The 22,749-nt window shown below is 37.9% G+C and overlaps 1 protein-coding gene across 3 annotated transcripts in view; it reads left to right on the top strand.

The window, feature by feature from the left end:
- CABCOCO1 (ciliary associated calcium binding coiled-coil 1) overlaps positions 1-22,749 on the top strand; it is a 236,694-nt gene that overhangs the window by 185,629 nt on the left and 28,316 nt on the right. For all 3 annotated transcript variants that reach the window (XM_064464761.1, XM_064464760.1, XM_064464763.1), the window contains 4 exons: positions 4,119-4,231; positions 7,080-7,249; positions 10,426-10,570; positions 16,956-17,028. In XM_064464761.1, coding sequence (XP_064320831.1) covers positions 4,119-4,231; positions 7,080-7,249; positions 10,426-10,570; positions 16,956-17,028 — 501 coding nt within the window. The remainder of the gene's footprint in view (positions 1-4,118; positions 4,232-7,079; positions 7,250-10,425; positions 10,571-16,955; positions 17,029-22,749) is intronic.

Below are 22,749 nucleotides of genomic sequence, written 5' to 3'. Positions count from 1 at the left end.
ATTGTCCTTCAGGAACAATGGTGCTAATTGCCATTGTTGTGTTTCCAGGTTTTGCCGCTCTGGAAAGGCCCTCACCAAAACTGCAGACAAGCGGCATTTTTTCTAGCCAGGGATGACTCACTTGGGGTTTGGGTTTTTGAGAGAATGTTCTTCCCCTCGCCCCCAAACACAGAGGGTTTTTGTAATTTGCTATTTAACTATATCACTCTTCTGCTAATATTTTCTGCTTCATGGTGGTTTGTGAACACTGGCCGAGAGATTCAAGGAAGATGTTATCCTTTTGGTTTAGAATATCTGATTTGGTGTTTTGATCTGATGCTGTTGACAAGGAGTGCCCAAAGCATTTGGAGTGATGTATTGAACAGCCAGAAACATATTATACATTCAGAACAGCTAAAAATTCTTTGAAGGAAAAGAAAACAGCAACAAATAATTCTCTAATAGTAGTCTCTATTTCAGTAGGTTGAGTCTACTGCTGGGAGTATTGAGAGGATTGGTTTGGGGTTCTTTTCCCAACACGTGAGGACAATGTTACCAGAATTAACTCACCTTGGATTACCTCAGCGAGTCACTACAGTTTACAGTAAAATGAGCAGTAAATTCTTTGACATCAGTCAACACATATAGAAGATAACTTCTTTTTGAATTTTCAGTGGTGGTTAAAGACAGCAATCAAAAGACAAAACGGTATGCAGTCAAAATAATTGTAAGATTTTAGTCGTGTGTGTGGAGGTTCAGCCTAACCAGAAACTTTCCACAGATATGGGATTGTTCAAATGATTTGTGGACTTTCACTACTTTTTTAAATTACAGAAACATCAATAATTTTAAAAACTAGTTTTCTAAGTTATGTACTTTCTCTCCCATAGTTCCTCATCAGTCATTTGGAACCCTATTTCTTTTTAACTGATCCTTGTGCTTGTTGTAATGGACAGCAGTGCCACAAATCCTTATCTTGAGTGGGAACAAAGATAGTAGTGTACTGGTGAGGGGTGTTGCTGCTGGGAATATTGTTAGAGATGCTGGGTGATGAAACAGAGAAATGGGAAGCATTCGCCTTGCCATGTAAACTGCTGGATTTGGATGTGCAGATTACAGAGCCTTATTTGCAATATTGAGTTACAACAGCTTGAATATCTCTTGAGTTTAGACTGCAAACTTCTGTTGTTAAAGAATATGCTTCTAATGCTAAAGGACCTTTAAATGTGTTAAAATGTGTTTACATGTGTTGAAAGAGATTATACGTGACTGAGTGCAAGGCACCTAGAGTTATTTTTAAATACAGTTTTGTAATCTTATGTAGTTTACATATTGCTATAATACAACACTACATACTAAGACTTCGGCAAGTTTTCCCAGAGGCCCTTCTTGCTGTTTGAAATTTGGAGAATGAGATGAGGCTTAGCATCAGCACGGTAAGTGTGCTGGGCCTGACAGTGCGATGTGGGTTAAAAAGTTTCATGCTGTAGTAAGCCAGGTACATACTGAAGGCAGGAGAAAATTCCTTCTTGGACAAGCTTTTTCTGACATGGTGGATGTTGCCTGATCCTTTTCAAGAAGCAGTGAGGAATTAGTTTGGGTAAGATTCTTGGGAGTTCAGGTAAAAAGTTGCTTTCCAAAAAACTTTTTGCCTACTAACCTGTTTGTTACAGCACGAGATATAAGCAGTGGGAGGAAAGAAGGCTTTTGATGCACCTCTGTTTACAGGGCTATTGCGGTGATCTTGAATGGTGCAGGACTGTTGTACAGGTAGTTGAGAGTGTTATGGGAGAGCCTTTGTTCTTACTCACACCTGGCCTGTAACCACAGAGGAGAACCTGGAAGATGGCCTGATAAGAACAAAACAACCGTGCCTTGAACCTTCTTATGCTTTTCTTTCTGATGCAGTGCTAAATTCCTCATGCTATTCTGGGGTGATACCTGTAAAAGGTTAACATTTTGCTTTGTAAAGAAGTGTGGTCGGTAAGGGGTTGACTAACTGACCGGCAGTATGCCATTTATATAATGGTGCAAAAATACATAGTGAAGTATCCTATGTGTTGGACATCCTGAGAGGAAGAGATGAACTGGTATTAATTCAGTTTCTAAAACATCAATATCAGTTATTCTTTTAATTCAGCTCTCACTACTTCTAAACAATTTCTTGTGCAACAAGTTTCTAACACCACTGGTCACTTCAGGAAAGCATTAATGTTTTTCCTAATTATTAAAAAATATCTTTCAATATTGTATAGTATTAGCATGTTGAGCTATTAATTCTTTTTTTTTTTCCCTTGCTAGGGCATGCAGCTTCAATTACAGTAACATTACTGAGTGTAGAAGTACTTCCTTTTATACTGCCTGAATTATTGCTAATGGAAACAAAAGCAAACTAACGTCATGATGCTAACTATGTGAAGGAAGCCTTCATTTACTTCATTACCATTGTTCTGATGAGACGTTGTATCTGAGACTAACACCTTTACAGCTGGGAACATAATTTTTTAGAACATAATTTTTTGTATTAAAGTATGTGTGAAAGTACTCTGTCCGCTGAATGTTCTTTGTTGCTCTCAGTCTTGTTTCATCAGTCTTGAATGTTGCAATGCAGCTGGTCCCAGAGTTTTAAGTATATCTTGCAGTTTGGCAGCAGCAGGGGGAGTAGTGTAGCTTTATTTGGGGGCTCTCCTTGACCAATGCTAGAGTTAGTTAATTATTAGCCCAGAACAATGCTCTTCAGGCTCAAAAATCAGCTCATGTTACAAAATCTTCCACTTTCTCTCTCTCCTCTCTCTCTCTTTCTCTCTCTCTCTGTCTGTCTGTCTCTAGGTGAGCTACAAACATTATTCTGCAAGCTTTGCCTTGCTGCACTTTTATAAAGCCCAAGTCCCACAGATGTAGAAGTGTACCTGCTACGAGTAAATTATGATCAGTTTTTACTCGGGCTTCTTTGTGTCCCGGTGCAGAAGCAGGTCAGGGCAATTAGACTGGCAGTCACGAGACTGGAAGGGATCTCTGGGACATGAGCTGGTTCAGCTGCCTGCTCAAAGCTGGGCCGGAGCTGAATGTGGACCAGGGCTTTGTCCTGTTCAGTCTTGAAAACCTGCAAGGGTGGAGATTCTTGCTTCTTTCTGGGTAACTTTTTCTAATGCTCAATTATCTTCATAGTGAAATGTTTTTCCTTATGCTAATGAATTGTAGGTCCCTTCCAACTGAAATATTCTGTTCTGTTCTATTCTAATGACCATTGGCCCCTGTTCCCTGCACCTCTGGAAAGAGTCTGGCTTGTCTCACATTTTATAATGTGCTTTGACACCGTGCTTTGACACCTTACTTTGTCACCTACATGTTCTGTTGTAAAATCAGAGGTTTTTCCCACTGTTCTCTTTATTTCATAGATTTCTTACTGATGTCTCTGGTCAAATGTTTTTTATCAGTGACACCCACTAAATAAAATATTATCAAGTGTTCCTATTTTTTGTAAGACCATTGCATTGTTGGTTCATGCTCAGTTTGTTGTCCCCTGTAACATGTATTTCCTATAAGGAACTGTATTACTAATAGACCTTCTCTGAAACCGCGTCAGATCCTTAGATGAGTATCAGTGTGTTGCAGCAAACATCTTGGACGGTTTTTTTTTTTTTTGCTGGGGAAGGAGTCACTGTAGACAGCAAATTTGAAAATGCAATCAAGTACAGGGTGAAGAGCAAATAGCACGGTAATGTGTATGTGTACTCATAATATCTTAAACAGAAACTGATTTAAAAATTTAATTACTGTGCAATCGAGTATCATGTTGGTCAAATCTAGATTCATGGATATTTTTTTTGCCTCTTTATATTTCTATTGTTTTTACTTGCAAGTTAATTTAATCTTGTGCTGCACATAATATATCAGTATGTTCCCACATGAATTTAAGATAAAAATATTATTTTCCATGTATCTGCCTAGCTTTTCTCTAGTGCAAATGTGTTAGGGTATTGTGTTGCTGCCATGTAATTATAGCTGTGTTAGATTTTTGGCATTGGCTGAATTAATCCCTTGCATACTTCCTCAAAATAAAAATGTTGTTTGGATAAGTTACTGACATAATAAAATAAACCTTTTAAAATTATATTCATATACACATATCTGTGTAGGACGAAGACCAAGATCAGGATGCCATAGGTGGAAAGAAGATTATTAATCGGACATTTCTTTCTCTTTCCCAAATTACTGCTTTGTCGGAACAAAATGTAGAAGGACTTCAAAAGTAAGTGGGCAATGATAACAATGCTAGAACCATTAAAATTAAATTAAAAGTATAGACCATTTGTGATGTTTGCATCATTAGTCTTTAATTGTTCAGTTAAATCATTGATATTTAATATGATTCATGAAAGATAGGAAGAAATACTGCTGATCTCCGATCTACTTTGTTTTATTGTATTTTTTATATCTCTTGATTTTTCTTTGACTCCTCTTTTTTTTCCACTGATATTTCATATTAATATGGTTTCTCAGTTTACAATAGTATTAAATACACTATAAATGAAATACTAATATGTAAACTAGAACAGGCCAACAGTGAGGGTTTTTTTGTAAGTAACTTTTTTGCTGACACATTTAAGTTTCTGTACTGTAACAGGAGTTATTGAAGAATCAGAAAGGTTTTACAAGTTCAGAAGGGGATGGAAAGCTTAAGGAGGTATTAGCAGGTAGCCATTATGGTGCACTGGGGAAATAGGAGGCAGCCAAAGACTTGTCTTTCCTGTAGCAACACTCTCCCTTGTTATTAGTGCTTAATAGCAGCTAAATATAGGAGGCCAGGAGTTCAACCTGAGGTCTAGACTTATATTTTAAGGATGGGATTTTTCAGAAGTGCCCAAATTATTTAGGAGCCCTTGCATCCCCCAGCAAATTCGTAGTGAACTGAAAGCCAAAGGGCTGGTGCACTGGACTAGTTTTGGGGGAGGGGGCGGGGGGAATGAAAAATCCAACCTTGTCCCTCTGAATAAATGAATCATTTAATAGATATTAAGATATTATTCCTGAAATATATTCTGTTCCTCCTATTTGTCACTGTTCTGAGGAAAATAAAAGTTCTCTCTGGGTTTTTTTAAAAAAAAAACTGGAAGGAAAATTTGTTCCCATCAAGTAATAAAAAAAAAAATTCTTTCATTTACTGTTTTCCCTTGCACAATAGGCCTCTTATTTTAGAGGAGACTGAAGCGTACAGCTCACTGGAGACTAAAATGTGCTTAATGACGCAATTTATTGTGAAACTTTCTCATTAAGATTAAAAAGAAAAGCGTTGAAAGATCGTACGTTTTTTCTTAGTCACAGCTGATCACATACGTATTTACATATATACTGTACAAGTGGAACATAAAGTATATACTTTGTCTGACTGAAAAGAGGATAGTTACAGGGTATTTTATGCTGTCTATGTGGTTTAGCAGCAGCACTCAAATTTTGTTAGTTTACCACGGTGCATCATGTCTGTACACAAGAGCAGTTTGAAGGCCACAGCTATGGTTAGAAAATCAGAACAGATCTGATTCAGTCTGAGAATTTGGATGTCCTGCATTCCCATCTATCATGGAGTTTTATGCTGCTGTCTGTCTCCATAGGGCCTGAGTACCTTCCATGAAGTAAGAAATAGCAATCAGGGTAACTAGGAAATCTAAATGCCCCATCGTTTCCCAGTCATTTATACACAGTGTTGTCAGTGACATGCCTTACAGAATATTGAAACGATGAGTACTGGCATTGTTAACACCATCGCAGAAAATCTAAATCCCTGAGAAGCTCTGATTATGAAAACACAGAGTTGGCAGAAGCTTCTGAAACAGAGGATATGGAGCGTTTCAAACCTTGGAAAGTTCAGCTGGCCACATTCCACTTCTATTTCAGTACACAGTTAAGTGTTTTTAACCGACTTGCATGTGTACAGCCATACATATTTGTCATGCAGAAAAAAGGAATACATGTTTTAAACAAAACTGATTGGATTAAATGCTTTGTGTTGTTAGCTATTGAGGCTTTGATTAAAAAAAGAAACTCATCTTATTTGACAGTGTATCTCTACTGGCTTGGTGGAAGCCCTGAAAAACTAATGGTTGCCTATCAGTAGGTCTGAGATTAATGTCCTTCTTCGGAAGACTGAGAAGCAGGGGCGAGGAAAAGACTTTGCTTTTTTACAGGGGACTGGAAACTGTGATCACAGCCGGTACCTGTATCGTCAGGTATAGTTAAGAAGCCAAGGATTGCTTTAATGTAAAACTTAACTGCCTGAGACATGGCTGAAGTTATACTGGAAGAACTGCAAACTGAAGTCCTAGCCCTGATCCCCTCCCTGCGTGTGGAAAATTGTGCACAATTATTATAAAAGACATAACTAATTCTATGTTTGGATAGAGTAGACATAAATGTGTCAGCAACAGCATGATCTGCAAAGGAGTGTATATTTTCATTACTTTTTCAAGTAAAAGTAAGTGGAAAAATTTTCACAGCATGCCAGTAAAATAGGATGAGGCTCTTAAATGTCCTGACCATTATGAAAATGGAATTTAAACTTCTAAATATTTTAGGTTCTTTCAGTAATTTCATATTATATTATTTACATTAATTTTCAAATGTAATTTTTCTTCAGAGGCTACATGAAAAATAATCTTGAAAGGGAAACAAGATTTTTTTAGTAATGTAAAACTCTCAACCAGAGTGAAAGAGTGGTAGTAGAAAGTGGAGTCTAATTGTTCCATTTCATTCCACAAACCCCTTCCTGAACAAACACTGATTTTGCTCTGGGATTTTCAGTGTGTTTCTCTTTGTTGTTTGTAATGCTCTTATTTTTGTTATTTATTAATCGTATCTTAACATTTCAATAGTGTCTGTTGAATCCTGTAGGTGTTTGTTTACTTTTCTCAGTTGCTATGTGCTTTGATCACAAATGTTCATATCTAGAAATTGATGTAGCTAAGTTCCAGGAAGATATATACATATATGTGTAACATAAATATAGTAAATATTATAAATATCATTGCAAGTAGACTAAGTTAAACTTTGGAATCTGTAATTTATTTTTTAATTTCATTATTTTACTCTACAATTTCTTCTAGAAAGCTGGAAGAATTTCTGAATTTTAAACAATTAAAGACCTCTTTGAAGGAAGCTATTTTGCTAGATTATTATACCGCGGGATTTTGGTGGGCTAAAGAAATGAACTTTAGTCTTATACAGCTCTCAGGATTCATGGATCTATTAAATTTCCTGTTGGAGAACCTTAGTGGTAAGTATAATTAAAAATTGTAAAATAAATATCTGAAGTGTAAAGCAAGAATATTTTCCAGCCATTTTAATAAAGCAATATTTAATTACAAGTAATTGTAAAATAATTTATTTTCCTCTTGAATGTTGGCATGTTGTACCTTGTACCTGAAAATAATTCTTATTGGCAGATGTTAAACTTTCTGCTAAAAGACTACAGTCCTCTCTAATGAATGTCCCTTATTCTCTGTTTGTAAACAAGGTATGCGGTACAAAAGGGACAGGTCCTGAAGAGACCTCATCTTCACTATGGTAAAATAAATAATAATTACAGTAGAGAGAACAAGGAGCTCCTAAATTTCAATTCCAGCTGTCTCAGTGACTGACTCACTGTAGCCTTGGGCACATTTTTCTGCTGTTTGAGATATTCAGTACATCCTGTAGCATTACAGCAGGTGAATTACATTTATTTTATCCTTGGAGGTCAACTCTTAGGCAGCTTTCTAGATGTCAAATGCTGCACTTCTGGCACAAAATATATCGGTTAACTAAAGACTGGTGAGGGAAGTAAACTGGCATCACTGCCAAAGATGAAAAATGACAATGAAAGGACTCTAGCTCCTGTGGCTACAAGGAAATTTGCAACAAAGCATGCAGCTTGGGTCTAGTGGGAACAAAATAGCCAGTAAAAATAGTAACAGCATCCTCTAAAACCCATTTTTCAGAAATCATAATGCTTACTTAACATTCACTTTGAAGGTGATTATGTTGAGAAAAGTCCATCCCAGAGGAAGAGCGAAAGGACTCAGCGGTTCTGTTCAAAGATGAGATGAATATTTAAAATCAAGCTTATAATAGTTATTATACTCTTTCATTGTAATTTAATTCAAGGGCCTTTCTGACTTGGAATTTTGACAGACTATGTACGTGCTTTATGATCATTGGAATTCCAGTTGTCCTTCCTGTCTCCAATGAGAAAGTATCTTAACATATGCTAGCTATATTAATATAACAATGGAGAAGAATGGAAACATGTCAGAAATTAGTTTTATGAGACTGTATGTAATGTGTGTGTACTAGACAGGCTGGTAGCACAAGCAGTTATTAAAGCTGACTGCCGTTTTTCAAGAATGTGATCTTAGTTGCATAAAGCTGTGCCAAACTTTAACTCTTTATGCCAAAATTTTCCATGGCAGTGTCTGCCTCTGATTAATTTTTATATATAAAATTACAACTAAAACAGTTCAATGGGCTTGCAGATGGAGGTTCTGGGGAAAAAAAATGTATTAATTTGTGCGTCTTTTTTTTTTTTTTTAAAAAAAAAAAGCTCTAATACCCCTATGCTTAAAGACAAGACATAAGGTGTGGCAAACAAGTGTTGTGAATTTGGTTTTTGCTGTCCTGTGAAAACCCATTTGGATTTGGCTAAGATACATGGATTTTAGGGAAAGAAAATGCAGTTTGTAAATGTTTATAGGAGACTCTCATATTTTTTTCACAGCTAAGTTCCCCGAACAATCTATCTTATAAAGTATGCTGTAGCCCAGGGCTGAGATTAATTTCCTTGTAATTACTGTTCATCAGCTGGTGCAAGATCCAAGACCAAACATTTCAACTAAGAGCAAAATGCTAGTGTCTTCTATATTAATGACCATTTCCTCTCCCTTCCTTACACTGGACCCAAGCGGCCTGGAAAATTAGGCTGATTTGACCATAACAGCAAGAATAGCATGGAGCAGGAAGAATGGATTTAGAGAAGGAGGGTAGTGGAATCTTGTTGAAGGCTGGTAAAGGAAAGAGGAAAACTGAGGTTTGGAAAATGGAGACTTTGGTTGGTTGGGAGCCAGGGTGAATTACTTACGTGATTGGGTTCCTCTTCTCTACACTGGGGAAGAAGTGCTCCTCACCTCACAGAAGTACCTTCAGAGCCTTCCTGAGGGAGGTAGTTGGGGCTGAAATCAGTTGTGCAGAGGAAAGAGAAAATTTGGAGTAGCTGGTGACAGACCTGGCCCTGGGTGTTGTGAGTTCTCCTGATCTTGTTATGTGTCTTCACTTCCCTACTAACTGTGATATTTCTGGTTCTGTTGCTCTTTCTCATTTCCCATGGCTTCTATTCCATTCTACTTCCTTCACATTCTCTGTATTTCTTTCTTGTTTCTTCCATTATGTTTATTTATATTGTGCTGCCTCTGTTACTGAAAACAGAGGTGAAATTTTCAGGGTTTTGATTGCTGAACCACTAAAGGGCAAAACTATAAAGACCAGAATCTTGTAAGTTTTATAATTTGTTTTCTGTACAAAGAACCAAGGAGCAGATCAGTAGAGAATTAAAACAATAAGGAAAATAAATCTATTTTACCACTGGTGGATATTTCCCCATTTTCTACTCTAGACTTTTTAGTCTTAAAAAGAACAAGTAAATTGGTTTGAAACTTTTTTTAAACTCCGCCATGGTTCTAGTGATGGTGCACAAATCAAAAAGATGAATCCTTTCTTTTTAAAGGTTCAGCGAGCACTGATATTTTTCACATTTTCCTCTTTGTCAAGACAGTTAACAAAAAGAGTTTAAATTTTAATTTAAAGCTGTTTTGGCATTTGGTTTTGATTTCCAGGGTAAAAATGTAAAGTAATTATCTATTTTGGGGGTGTGTGCAAAAATGTCTCCAAGTTTGATGATACATGCAGAGTATTATCCATATTCATGTTTAATCAATTGCGATTGTAAGCACTTAAAAAAAAAATCGGTTACCCTTTTTAACATCTGTTCCTCTATTACTGGTTTACGTTGCAAGGGGCATAATCAGAAGAACAATCTTTTACAATACATAAACAGTAGTAAATTTACTTTAAAGATAAACATATTGTGCATCTCAAATTCACGTTATTGTGCCTGTGGTTATCTCTAAATGAGTAAGAGGCCAAGCTGTAGTATTTTAAACACCCATTAGTGTGATCCATACATTATGAAGGTGGATCAGTGATTTTGTGATGGAATTTTAATGCACATTTTATTGATAAGAGTAATGGAGACGGACAAAAATGTCTGCTGTTGCTTTCTGTTGCTTTTAAAGTTTCTGCATGGCTCATAATGTAACTTCTTAAACTTCAAGAAGTCTTATAATTAAAATGGGCCAAAAAACCCCCACCCCACCCTGTCGTGTTTATACTTATTTTTTGTTCTTTGGGATTACTTTGCAGACAAACATATGACCTTAGGAGATAATTTAAAAGAACTTGGAAAAGCAATGGCTGGAATAGGAGAAACTGATTCAGAAGGAAATGGTGACTTGAAGTTCTTCAGCATTGAGCAAGCCAAAGCAGTCATTGATTACCTGAATATCAGGTATTTATTTCCACAGGATCCGCTATTTCTTATTTTAATAATTTAGTGTGGTGGGAAATCAACCGATAAAGTTAAAATTATTCAACTGGATATGTTCATACAGGGCCAACATACTGCAGACACCAAACTTTAAAACTTTAAACTGGGTTTAGTTTTGGGTGATAAAAGGGAAAGGGGAAAATAGTGTATAGAGGATACTTGTTTGCTGTTAAAACATTCTATTTTTATATTTCAGTTGAACAAAATCCTAGGTCTTGTCTATAACTTCAGGTATTTGTCTGGCCTTGATGGCTGTAGTGGACTTTTTAGGTGGTTTAAAGTTATGCATTTTACAGAATTAAGGCTACAGTCATATATGAGTCACCAAAATGTTGCATTTCAAAGTTAGCAAAAGTTCAGTATCTACATGAAAAGGTTTCGTGACAGGTCTGAGCTTTTAAACAGAGACACAGAAAGAGATGCAAACAGCAGTAATTCAGTTATTTATCCGAGAAAGAAATTAAGGGTCTGATAGCAGCCGGTCACACCTCTCCATGTAAAGTCTTAACTATTCAGTAACATATACAGACATTTCTCTGCTGAAATGCCATAGTTGGGACAGTGGCTATACTTATATACCACTGTTCCCGGCACATAATGGACTGAGCGGTTCTCAGGCTGTTGTATCACCCATGAATGTTGGGGACAAGGAGAAGGAAGGTACAAAAAGGTACCATTGTAATATCTGCTCGTACACTGTACTACCTCTGTACCTTTCAGCCTGTTTTCTGACCTGAATGGTGGTTAGAGGAGAGATTTTGTGGCAGATGGGCATAAAAAGCAAGTGAGGTCATGACTGGTCTATACATAGAATTGCTGGGAATTTTCTGACTGTTCTTTTGCTAGGAAAAGTTTAATACATCAGAGAGGTTTGTTTTTAGAGTGTTTTCTTGGATGCAGAAAAGTATTTCCTCATGAAGACAGACAAAAATACTAGGGCAGCTGATAGCCTTCCAGTTTGGGTATTCAGATTCAGACTGGGCATTAAACCCATCACAGGTGATTTCTCTTAAAATTGGGCTATAAAGTTTCTTTCTCCTGCTTTCTCATTTTTTTCCTGTTGTTTCTTTTTTCATGGAAAACATAAAAAGCTTCAGGTTCTTCCCATATGAAATGAGAACATCTCTTTAAATCTCAAATTTCTGTAGTCAAGGCAAACCAATGTCCTGCCAAGTACTAGCCCTAAACTAAAAGGAAACTTGGCATTTACAATGTCTCACTCAACTTCTTTTACTTCTCCCTTCCTGTCTGTGCCTTTTGTGTATTTATTTGGAACAAATGTTCTTTCCAAACAGCATTTCTGTAGCTCTTGTGTAAATTATCCATTAAAAGATATCTTGTCCATGAAGTAATTCCTTCGCTGTCACAAGAATTTCATCCAAGAGATGCGGTGCTCCATCCTACTACCACCGAAGTATTAACTGGGCGGGAATACAATCAAGCCACAAGCCTTCTGCAGCAGAATGGTATTTTGGACACTAAATATGTGGCTGTGTGTTCAAACTGCTCGATTTATTACAAGTATGTGCTGTTGCAGTGTCATGGATATATACACATACACTGAAATGTGTCATATGTGTCCAGTTTATACAATCCATCATTTCAGTCATTCAAATATTTTTTTTCTAAATAAGAACGGAATCGGCACACTTATATGGGTGTATTTTGAACTTTATGAACTCAGAAATAGGTTGACTGAGTTGTATTACAATTCAAATTAATGTATTCAACTTTTTTCTTCATTTTTTAAATTTAATTTAAAATGATAGGCCTATAGCTTTTTTCTTTTCAAGATAGTATGACATATTTTAGTTCAGATCACACTTTTACAGATGAGCTATAAACCCATGGGATTTATAATGGAAATGTGGACAAATGCTTCACCACATTGGCACAAACTGTGCAGTAACTATAATGACGCCTTCAGGTTTGGTGGAGGGTGACAGTTATCATCTTTTTATCTTGCCTCCTTGGGCAAACACACATCAACATAGCTCTTGACATTTTCTTTCAGGAAGCAGTGGAGCTAGGGAGATATGTCATTGTTAATCACCTTCAGATTCTCATGTGACATCATAAGAGGGTCTATTCTTAACAGTGTTACTTGCATGAGTAAAATTATTTTTGTGTAATTGCTAAAAACGTTGGTATGGAATTATTTTATTTGATCACAACAGATACAAACAAAAAAGCATTTTATATAATGCCTGATAGAAGAAAGAAAACTACACTGTTGTTTCAAATTAAATACTGATGTGTAATTCACATGATAGAGAGCTGGCTGATGTCATTGCGAGGCCACTCTCCATAATCTTCAAGAAGTTGTGGAGAACAGGGGATGTCCCAGAGGACTGGAGGAAGGCAAATGTTACCCCTATCTACAAGAAGGGCCCGAGGGAGGATCCGGGTAACTATAGGCCCATCAGCCTTACTTCAGTCCCTGGGAAAGTTATGGAACGAGTCCTCCTGGGGGCCATCACAAGTCAAATGAAGCACATGATTGGGAAAAGCCAATGCGGCTTCACTAAAGGCAGATCGTGCTTGACAAACCTGGTGGCCTTCTATGACACACTGACTTGCCTTGTTGACATGGAGCAGGTGGTGGACATTGTCTACCTGGACTTCTCCAAGGCCTTTTTTACAGTCCAACAGCCTCCTCCTGGAGAAATTAATGCGTTATGGCCTAGACAAGTGGTCTGTGCAGTGAGTGGGGAACTGGCTGACAGGCCGCACCCAAAGGGTGGTGGTAAATAGCTCCTTCTCCAAGTGGCGACCTGTCACAAGTGGGGTCCCCCAGGGATCGATATTGGGCCCAATGTTATTCAACATCTTCATAAGCGATCTGGATACCGGCATCAAGTGTAGCCTGATGAAGTTTGTGGATGACACCAAATTGAGTGGGGAAGTAGACACTCCAGAAGGGAGAGCTGCTCTGCACGAAGATCTGGATAGGCTAGAAGAGTGGGCCAACAAGAACCTTATGAAGTTCAACAAGGACAAGTGTAAGGTCATGCACCTGGGAAAACATAACCCGGGAGTGCAGCACAGACTGGGATCCGCCTGGCTGGAGAGCAGCTCTGTGGAAAGGCACCTGGGGGTCCTGGTGGACACAAAGCTCAACATGAGTGAACAGTGGCTGCTGCGGCCAAGAAGGCCAACAGGATGCTGGGTTGCATCAAAAAGGGCATCGCCAGCAGAGAGAAAGAAGTGATTATCCCGCTCTACTCAGCGCTTGTCAGGCCACACCTGGAGCACTGTGTACAGTTCTGGTCCCCTCTATACAAAAAGGATGTGGCCAGTCTGGAAGGGGTCCAGAGAAGGGCCACCAAGATGATCAGAGGACTGGGAAGCTGCCATACGAGGGTAGGCTGGGAGAGCTGGGTTTGTTCAGCCTTGAGAAAAGGAGGCTCAGAGGGGATCTCATCCCCATGTACCAGTTCTTAAGGGGCAGCTACAAAGAAGATGGAGACTCCCTTTTTACATTGAGTCACATGGAGAGGACAAGGGGGAATGGACACAAGTTGCTCCTGGGGAGATTCCAACTGGACACGAGAGGGAAATTTTTCACAGTGAGTCACCATTGGAATAATCTCCTCAGGGAAGTTGTTGACTCGGCCACGTTGGACACTGTCAGGACTCAGCTGGACAGGGCGCTGGGCCATCTTGTCTAGGCTGTGCCCTTCCTAGAAAGGTTGGACTAGATGATCCCTGAGGTCCCTTCCAGCCTGGGATTCTGTGATTTGGTTTAAAGAGCATTAAATAGATGAATTATTTCTTTGATATAGGATTAAGGGTGCCAGATTGAACAGAATTCTGTTTATAAATAAATAAAATTCAGACATGCCAAAGGTAATGACTTCTGTTTTGGGAAATATTATAAATTATCTGTACCTGTAACATAGTCCATAAAGAATATCATAACACACCTAGAGGGGAAGAGCTGATTTTCAGGTGCTGTAAATCTGACTCCTTTCAAAGGCACCGGAATAAATAAAAGAAAAAAAGTTTGAAATGTTAAGTTCTGCCAGCGCAGTTGGAAGATATATCCCTTATTTCTTGTGTGTCTCTGATGTTCATAAAATACTTTTTGTCTTTTCCGAATAATCCCTGTTAGAATTTTACAAAATAATAGGTGTGTATGTGAGGGGACATGTCTATTTTCATAAATTGGTGTGATCCGTTTCCAGGTTAAGTCCTGAAGTCTGCTTAAGCATAATTCCTATATTTCCACTGACACATGGCAGGAATTCTTTGGTGAAGTACTGCAATAAAAACGTACTGCTAATGAAATGGCAAATACTGTAACAACTTAATGAATTGCCTATGTGCTTTGGGTTTGGGGGGAGGGGGCTTATAGTTTATGGTAGCCAAATTTTTTATGCAAGTTGGTAAACAAATTTGTTTTTTAAGTAATGGTAATTGAATGACTGAATTAAATGTAACTATAGAATAAAACTTTTATATGGCACTTAAAGAGCCAAATGTTCAATGAGGCTGCCATAATAGTTCTCACCAAATTAGGAGATGCATCTGTACATATGTGCAAAAATGTCTGTGCCCAGTTGGGTAAAAATGTTTTTGAAAATTTCACAGATGCATTTGACTAACTGCTGGAGGAGGTACTGTTGTCATGTGAGAGAGGCAGGCCATGCTGCCATTTTAGTCTCCTAATTCTGAGCTGCTTCCATGGGCTGGAAGAACCACTGCTGTACATTAGTCAGCACTTTAGCACTGCTTAAATTAAAGCAAATCATCCCTGGTCTGAAGCACTTCATGGAACCTCTGGTACTGTGGCAGTGGGCTGTGGCAGTGTGTAAGTACTGGTGGTGATTCAGGGAAGGACAGTCAGCTAAAATAATGTGTACTGAGCATCACCTCCCACAGCTGGCTTCCCTGCTACCTCCCAGAGCCAGGACTGTATTTCAGACACCTATGTCCTCTCGCTGCAGCCTCTCGCTTTGCACACAGCTGGCTGGTCGAGCCCTTCAGCCAGCCGTGCCGGGGTGCAAGGCTGCCGGGTGGGAGAAATGCCTCAGCGCCGTGGGGTGGCCAGCCCAGCTGGCACCTGCGGGAGCTGGCTCTCTGAGAGCCTCAGGCAGCACCACGTCTGAGAGCAGCCTGTGCTGGATTGTGTGGCCAGGCATTGTAAACATGTTTTCATAGCATTTGCATTATATCCTGCAGCTAGTAGCAGTGTCTTTAGCATTAGCTAGATAATTGCGTATGCTGGGTGTAGTAGGTACTTTCATAGACCTATAGGAAAATTGAGGTTGGAAGGGACTTCTGGAGGCCACCTAGTCTGAAGCCCTCCTCGCAGCAGGCCTCAGTATTTGAGATGTGGCCTTGCAAGTGACAAACAAAGAGGCATTGCCATCCCAGTTGATGGCTCTCTTAAGAAAAGAACCTGTGTCCTGTCCTTAGCCAGGAAGTACAGGAACTAGTTACAGATGTTCCCTGCAAATATTGCTGTGTCTTTCATGGGTACATCAGGCAGGAGGGTGATAAACTCTTGGAATCATTCTTCAACCTGGACTTGCTGTGAAATCACAGAGCTGTGTTTAAATCATATGTCAAAATGGCACGACAGAAGCCAGAAGTTCTGTGTCATGATTTTAAGAGAACAAGTAATCATAACAGATGGACCGTGACAAACCAAACCTTTGATTAAACAAATGCCATATCATTGATCATTAGGAAAGGGAGAGTGGAAAATTATTTAAAACATGTGAAAAGGAAAGCTATATATGTTTTAAGGAAGATAAATATTTTAGGCCATTGAAAAAATCTGCTTAAAGTTACTTTTGTTGTAATACACAAAACCCCAGCGTGTCAATCTAGTTTTATAGTGGTTTTTTTTTTGAGGAAATACTAAGCTGATTTTGAAACATGACCTTGAGAGAATAAATGCTTCCATTCTTTATTGTTTTGGTGTTCCAAGATCAAATTTGCTCCCTGGACTGGCAGCCCATCCCAGAATCTGAAAGTTAATTTGGCTTTGTTTCCTTCTTGTCCACTATTGCTGATATTAAAGGCATAAGTATCCTGGTGATAAGTGTTTCAGGAATCACTTTTTTCAGAGTAGAACTTTGTCTTCTCAGAGTTCAATTTCAGAAGGACAAAGTGGATGTACTTTGAAGTATCATACTGTATTTTCTACGGCCATCTGATAGTAAATCCTGTAAATTAAATATTCTGTGTATTGCACCTGAAGTTAAGCAACCTTTTCTTTTTAAAATTTGGAGTATTGTCATGCTGGAGAGTAACTCTTAGTTTAACTGAATTTTTAATATTGTTACCTTTCCAAAGATTTTCAGCTGTAATAGTACTGTGTTCTCTTGTTTTCCAGCTTATTTAAACACTATAAACTCTATGAATACCTCTTCCATGGTCCTAGAGAAGAACTTGTGATGAGTAATGAGGTAAGTCATTTATATAGATGGAACTCATTATGCAGAGTTATTTAATGAATGCACTGTGGCATATGTTTTATATTGCTCAAAGCAACTTCATGTCAACATTACTGCGTTACCAACGTAATATGGCTGATTAAAGAATACAAGTTAGATGTTTTGATCCTCATATTCAGAATTAATTTTGGATTTCAAAAAAAGTGTAAATGCATTGCTTGGTTAAGATGTTAGTTGTGTTAAATCATGAATACTTTTGCGTGTGTATTTCTAAGTTGAGGCATGTAATCTGAAAGAGCAATGCATGAGTCTGACTCTATTTTAAAATAAGCAACCAAAATCAGAAAAAGTTGTGTACCGAGCCTAGCCTGACCACAGTCCTAATATTTATGTATGCATAGAGTTTCATTTATACTGTAGCCACCAACAGTTAATTATACTGACTGTAAAGAAACAAGCTAACTAGAAATTCAACATTTTGAAAGCATTCAGTTAATAATAGTGAATTGGCTTGACTGTAAACTTTGTCATGTATTCTAACTTATATGTGAAAAAGTACATAGCAAAATGCATTGATGCAGGATACGGCCTTTAATCAAATGGACAGATTCAATTCATCAAATAAACCTTCCTTTAGCCTGAGTGTGCGTTTTAAGGATATATTTTACAATACATTGAAAAGCATTTACATTTATAATTTGTATTAGGAGACAGCTGGTTGCTCAGAGAGGCACGGTGCAGGAATTTTTTTGATGGCACTTATATTTTAACTTATCAGTACACAGTGAAGTTAAAATTAATGCACTGGAAAATTTTCTTTACACCTTAAGCTGGTGGTTTGGCTCTGTAAATGATGTGGGATAATTTCTTTCTCTGTTGCTTTTAAATAGCCATATTCAAAGAAAGAAAGACTTTTCTTGACATGAATGCAAATGTTTGGAAATTATTCTCATCATTTGTGAGGTGGGTTAAAATCCCAACTATGAAGAAGTCTGACAAAGCCGTCATTACAGAAGTAGAGCAGGGCTTCAGCGCTACTGTGTTAGGGTGCTTGTTTTATATTAGGTAATCAGATCAGTGGCTTGTTAGCACTTCCTAATTGGTAAAATTATTTTTAATGAGGCCTTGATTAAGTAATTTCTTACATAAATTTGGGTAATGTATCTTATCAGTTGTAGACCAGCTTCAGAGAAAAGTCTTTGTGTTTTCTTAAAACCCATTTCTGGATGGCTGAGGTCAGTGCACATTGTCCCAGCCACGGAAGAGTGTCTGCTCTGCACAGTCTGTCTGCTGGGGAGTACTGCCTCTGCTGAACGTACTGCCTCCGCTAGGGAATGGCAAAAGTGTTTCTGTGAATCACTTTGGTGATGACCCATCAAAGAAACAAGTGCAGTCTACAGTTATAACTGTCACAAAAACCTTCATGACCATTTTTAGCCATAACTCTTTTACAGCCATTTCTTACCTATGCACCAGTTCAGTTTAATCCATCTGTTTTGTATTCTGAGTTCCACGCAGAGAGTCTTTAATTTGTCCGACGATGCTGCAATGCCCAAGAAAATCAATACTTATCCTCCTGTAGAGTTTATTTTGATAGGGTGATACATTGTTCCTCAATAAGTAACACTTTAAGGCATTGAAGCTGCACATAAAAATTTATGGCATTATTTGCACTTGCTTTATGTGTTAAAATGTGATGGGAGGATGAACCCAACATGACTTCAAGTTCTTTTGCAACAACTTTGCTAGATTTAGAAATGCTTGTCCATAAAGGAGAACATTATGGTCTATGTTTGCAGTCCTGAGATGAACAGCTCAAACCCTGACAAGTTAGTGGGGCTGATGCGGGTTGGTGTCTATGGCCATGGCAGGAGCACACCTGGAGTCGTGCTCTGCAGTGCATCTGCTCAGGGAACAGAAGGGGGCAGGAGATCAACTGGGAAATCTGCGTGCTGAAAGTAGACAACAAGTCTGTGCTGAAAGGCTGACCGCTGTCTTGCTATGTAGATCAATGTCTTACCAAAAAAAACCCAACCAAGCCCATGTAGGCACACCACAGCCCACAGCTGGATGTGATCCTTACTCTAAGCTGAGTGCTGCTGATGTCTACAAAGTTTTCTTTGAGCTCCAGTGATGAAAGTCTGTTCTTTTGGAATGGGGGACTGTAAATTGTAGTGGCCAGATTTGCCTAAATAGCAAGAACTTTGGTGTTCCAAGAGCTTAATTACAGTATTATCCCTTTTGCAAATTTGACTTTGAGACAAGTCAGTGAAATGACTTCCTTCAACTGAAATGATTTGCTTCAACTGAAATGGCTTGCTTTAGCTCAGTGACTAACTTTGTGCTCCATGTGTGCCGAAAGTATTACCTACTGAATGAAAGTCCAGTAGACTAATGAGAAGACCTGCTTCTTTAAAAGAGATGCAGCTACAACAAATAAAAGCAGTACTTAGTGTTGTAATGGATATCCTTTTAGAGAAACAGCAGTGTGTGTTTTCCAGAGAAATCATAGTGATGGATTGTAAACTCATTGGTTTTTATTTTTTGTCTAGCACGGGCAATTGTACAGTGTTCTCAATCAGGTTTCCTTTTTGATCTTTCACTGCAGTTATTTCCAAATGACCCTGTCATTTCCTGTGTAGAATAAAATCAGACAAGAAAAGGGAAATGACTCAAAACTCAGTTAGATTATGCATACAATATCTTAACAGAATTTAAGTTACTTAAATGTGGCTCATAATTAGTGGAGTTTCACAGTCTGATTAATATTCTGTGTTTGATGCAGCTAGCATAATAGAACCACCTTTGTAAAATACAGACAGTTATTTAAGTCTTAAAAAAAAGGTAACAAACGCCTGGCTAATTTAATATATTTTTATGTTAGCTAAAGCCTTTAAACCAAACTGCCTGAGGTAATCATATTGCCTAGGAAAAAAAAAAGGTTAAAACTGAAAGACGTGAATGCTTGGTTAGATGATAAAACACACATCTTACATCTAACCTACTTTGACAGTGTTTAAAATTTAAAACTTGCCTTTCCAGCTATCAAATCCCTTACTTCTCCATTCCAGATCTACAAAGACCTATATATTATGCATGCATGAATACCTGTTAGAAAACATGACGGTACAAGGAATTACTGAGAAGTGTTAAGATTGCCAAGTAAATTCATTGGTTTTTTTCTGTTACTATTATAAGCAGTTCCCCAGATTTAGAACGATTACAGAAGAAGCAGTGCTTTAGCTTTTAGCTGTTCTGTGGCTACGATCCAAAATAAAATACATGTAGTGCTAACATACCAGAGTTCTTCAGGAATATTGTTGTTAAAGATACTGTTTTTTCCTTTTGCCTTTTCTGGAGTTTTTACTCTCTAGCTGTGATTTAGTACACCTATATTAGTCTGCAATTTCAAAGGAGTCAAAAGGCGTACAGACTAAATCTTGATGTGCAGGGATTCAATGGAGCAATTCCTATTAACACATGTCAGATCTTATAACAAAGGTTTAAATTGTTAATACATGAATTGTGTAGTAGTTTTTATTCTTTTCTATTTCTATGTTCAGTTAATTTATTTTGCTTTGATAGGATGATATATTACAGCACATCTTGGTTTTTTTTCTCACGTTTACAAATTGTACCTTATACTGCAGTTCATGTTTTTGCTGCGCTCTGTTGTGTATTTTTGGATGGAATGAGGCTAAGGTCTTTTGGGATTAAGTCTGCTTTGAAACATTTCCTAATAAAAATAATGTGGTTGGTAAATCTAGTTTTATTCCTAGTTGCTTTAGCCAGCCTGATGGAGTAATCTGCTATTTTATGGCCCAGATGACTAGCTAAGTTTGACTTCTTGAAATAGTAGTGTACAATGTAATTTTCTTTAGAGATGTCATAGTGGGTCAGGTTGCAATAAAAATATCGAAGATTAAGTTTAATGGCAGTGCAGATTCGGTATTATAGCAGTCACTAGATATCATCCTCTGTACTTAGAGTTCCAAAACAGTTTCCATTAATGCCTTCTTTCCGTGTACTCCTTACTTGCTGAAACATTAAGCTTTTGGACTATGTCTGGTCTTTATCCAATTGTGGGTTGGTTTGGGGTTTTTTGGGGTTTTTTTTGTTGTTGTTTGAACAAAATCCCTTCTGTGTTTGAGTTTAAGGGGGTGGATTGGAAGAATATACTATTTGAAAGCTAATAAAGCTTTTTTCTGATGGCAAAAGACCTGAAGTCTGGGACTTGACTTTGATATGTAATCCTCATTAGGTATTGCATATTTAGATTGGTTAATCAATGATTGTTTAAACAAATTTGCTCAATGATTTCTTGAGAACTGCATTTTAAAGATGTATGAAACCAGAATATTTCCATAAGCATATCAGTTCACACTGGAGAGGCTCATTTCCCAGCTAATGGAGTGCATGCTTTTCAAAGCTTGGAGGTTTCAGGTATTTGTAATGCTTAAAACCCACTGAGCTGATTTTCTGTGGCTTTGTTTTGTAAATATCACCATGGCAAAGAAATCAAGACTACTTTGAAGGAAAAACAGCATAGGACCAGAAGGGACCTCTTCAGTTGTCAGCTCTAGTGCCACTTTCTCCTAGGAAAACATATAATTCTCTTCAGAAACTTCTCAAACTCCATCTTAAAACATTGATTTTTTTGCCTTTGCTCTTCCAGTTAGAAAGCTGCCCTGGTGCCTGGTTTCTGTAATGGTTATAAAACTTCTACTTTCCAGTCTTAAGTGTATTCATGACAAGCTTACGTGGGTTTGTCCTTGCGCCAATTTGTGCCACTATTGACCTTTAGTTCTTGTTCCATCCCCAGCGTTTATTTTTCTAGCATATAAAGAGACAGCAATCTTATTGTCAGCCTTCATTTAGCTAGACTGGAAAAGCCAGCCTTCTCTAATCTTTGCTTTTAAGGTAGGCGTTTGATACATGCGTTCTTACATACGCACCAGCCTCTAGTCATCCTGTTGGCCTTTTTCTATAATTGTTCCACTTTAAATCAGTTTTGTTTGAACTTAAGTGACCAAACTGGCATAATATTGTTGCTGAGATAAAAGCAAGGCCTTGTACAATATCAATAGTGCTTTCTTTTTCTCTACTGGGAATAGCCTACATGATAGGTCCTAGAATCACATTTTATAGCGGTATCACGTGGCTGTCTCGTCATTGGTCTGCTATTCTGGTTCTCCTTTATTACTGTATTTTCCAGCTGAGGTACTCCCAGTGCACAGCAGGTTTTAAAAAAATTATGTCCCTACAATGTCACCTTACAATCTGTCATTGAGTACAAGCGTCAATAGTCTTCAAGGTCATTCAGTCCCATCTGTATGGTATCCCTACCCTCTCATGAATTGATCGTGTCTCTTACATTTCTTTTGTCTAGAAAACTAGTTATCTTATTAAATAAATTATTAATTTAGTCTGGCATCCTGTATCTTTGATAAACCGATGTTGTATTATATCCCATTTTTCTTTAAATTCCATGTCCTTATTTATTTTCTCCTTTAATATGTGTTCCTTAAGCCTTTACTGCTATGAAGATTAAAACTACAGCTTGAGGAGTAGGTTCATTATTTTATGATTATGAATGTTTAAAACCAGCAGACTGGTACTTGGTCTTTTGATGTCTGAGGGGAAATTTTTGATGTCCATTACAGAAGGGGGTAGTACCCAAGATCAGATTACTGAAGTAAGCAGCTGGAGAGTCAGTGGGTTTTGTGACAAAAG

The sequence above is a fragment of the Phalacrocorax carbo genome, chromosome 13 (genome assembly GCF_963921805.1).
Source record: "Phalacrocorax carbo chromosome 13, bPhaCar2.1, whole genome shotgun sequence".
Taxonomy (NCBI): Eukaryota; Metazoa; Chordata; class Aves; order Suliformes; family Phalacrocoracidae; genus Phalacrocorax; species Phalacrocorax carbo.
The sequence above is the reverse complement of the archived record's forward strand: the minus strand, read 5'-3'. Positions and strand labels throughout refer to the sequence as shown.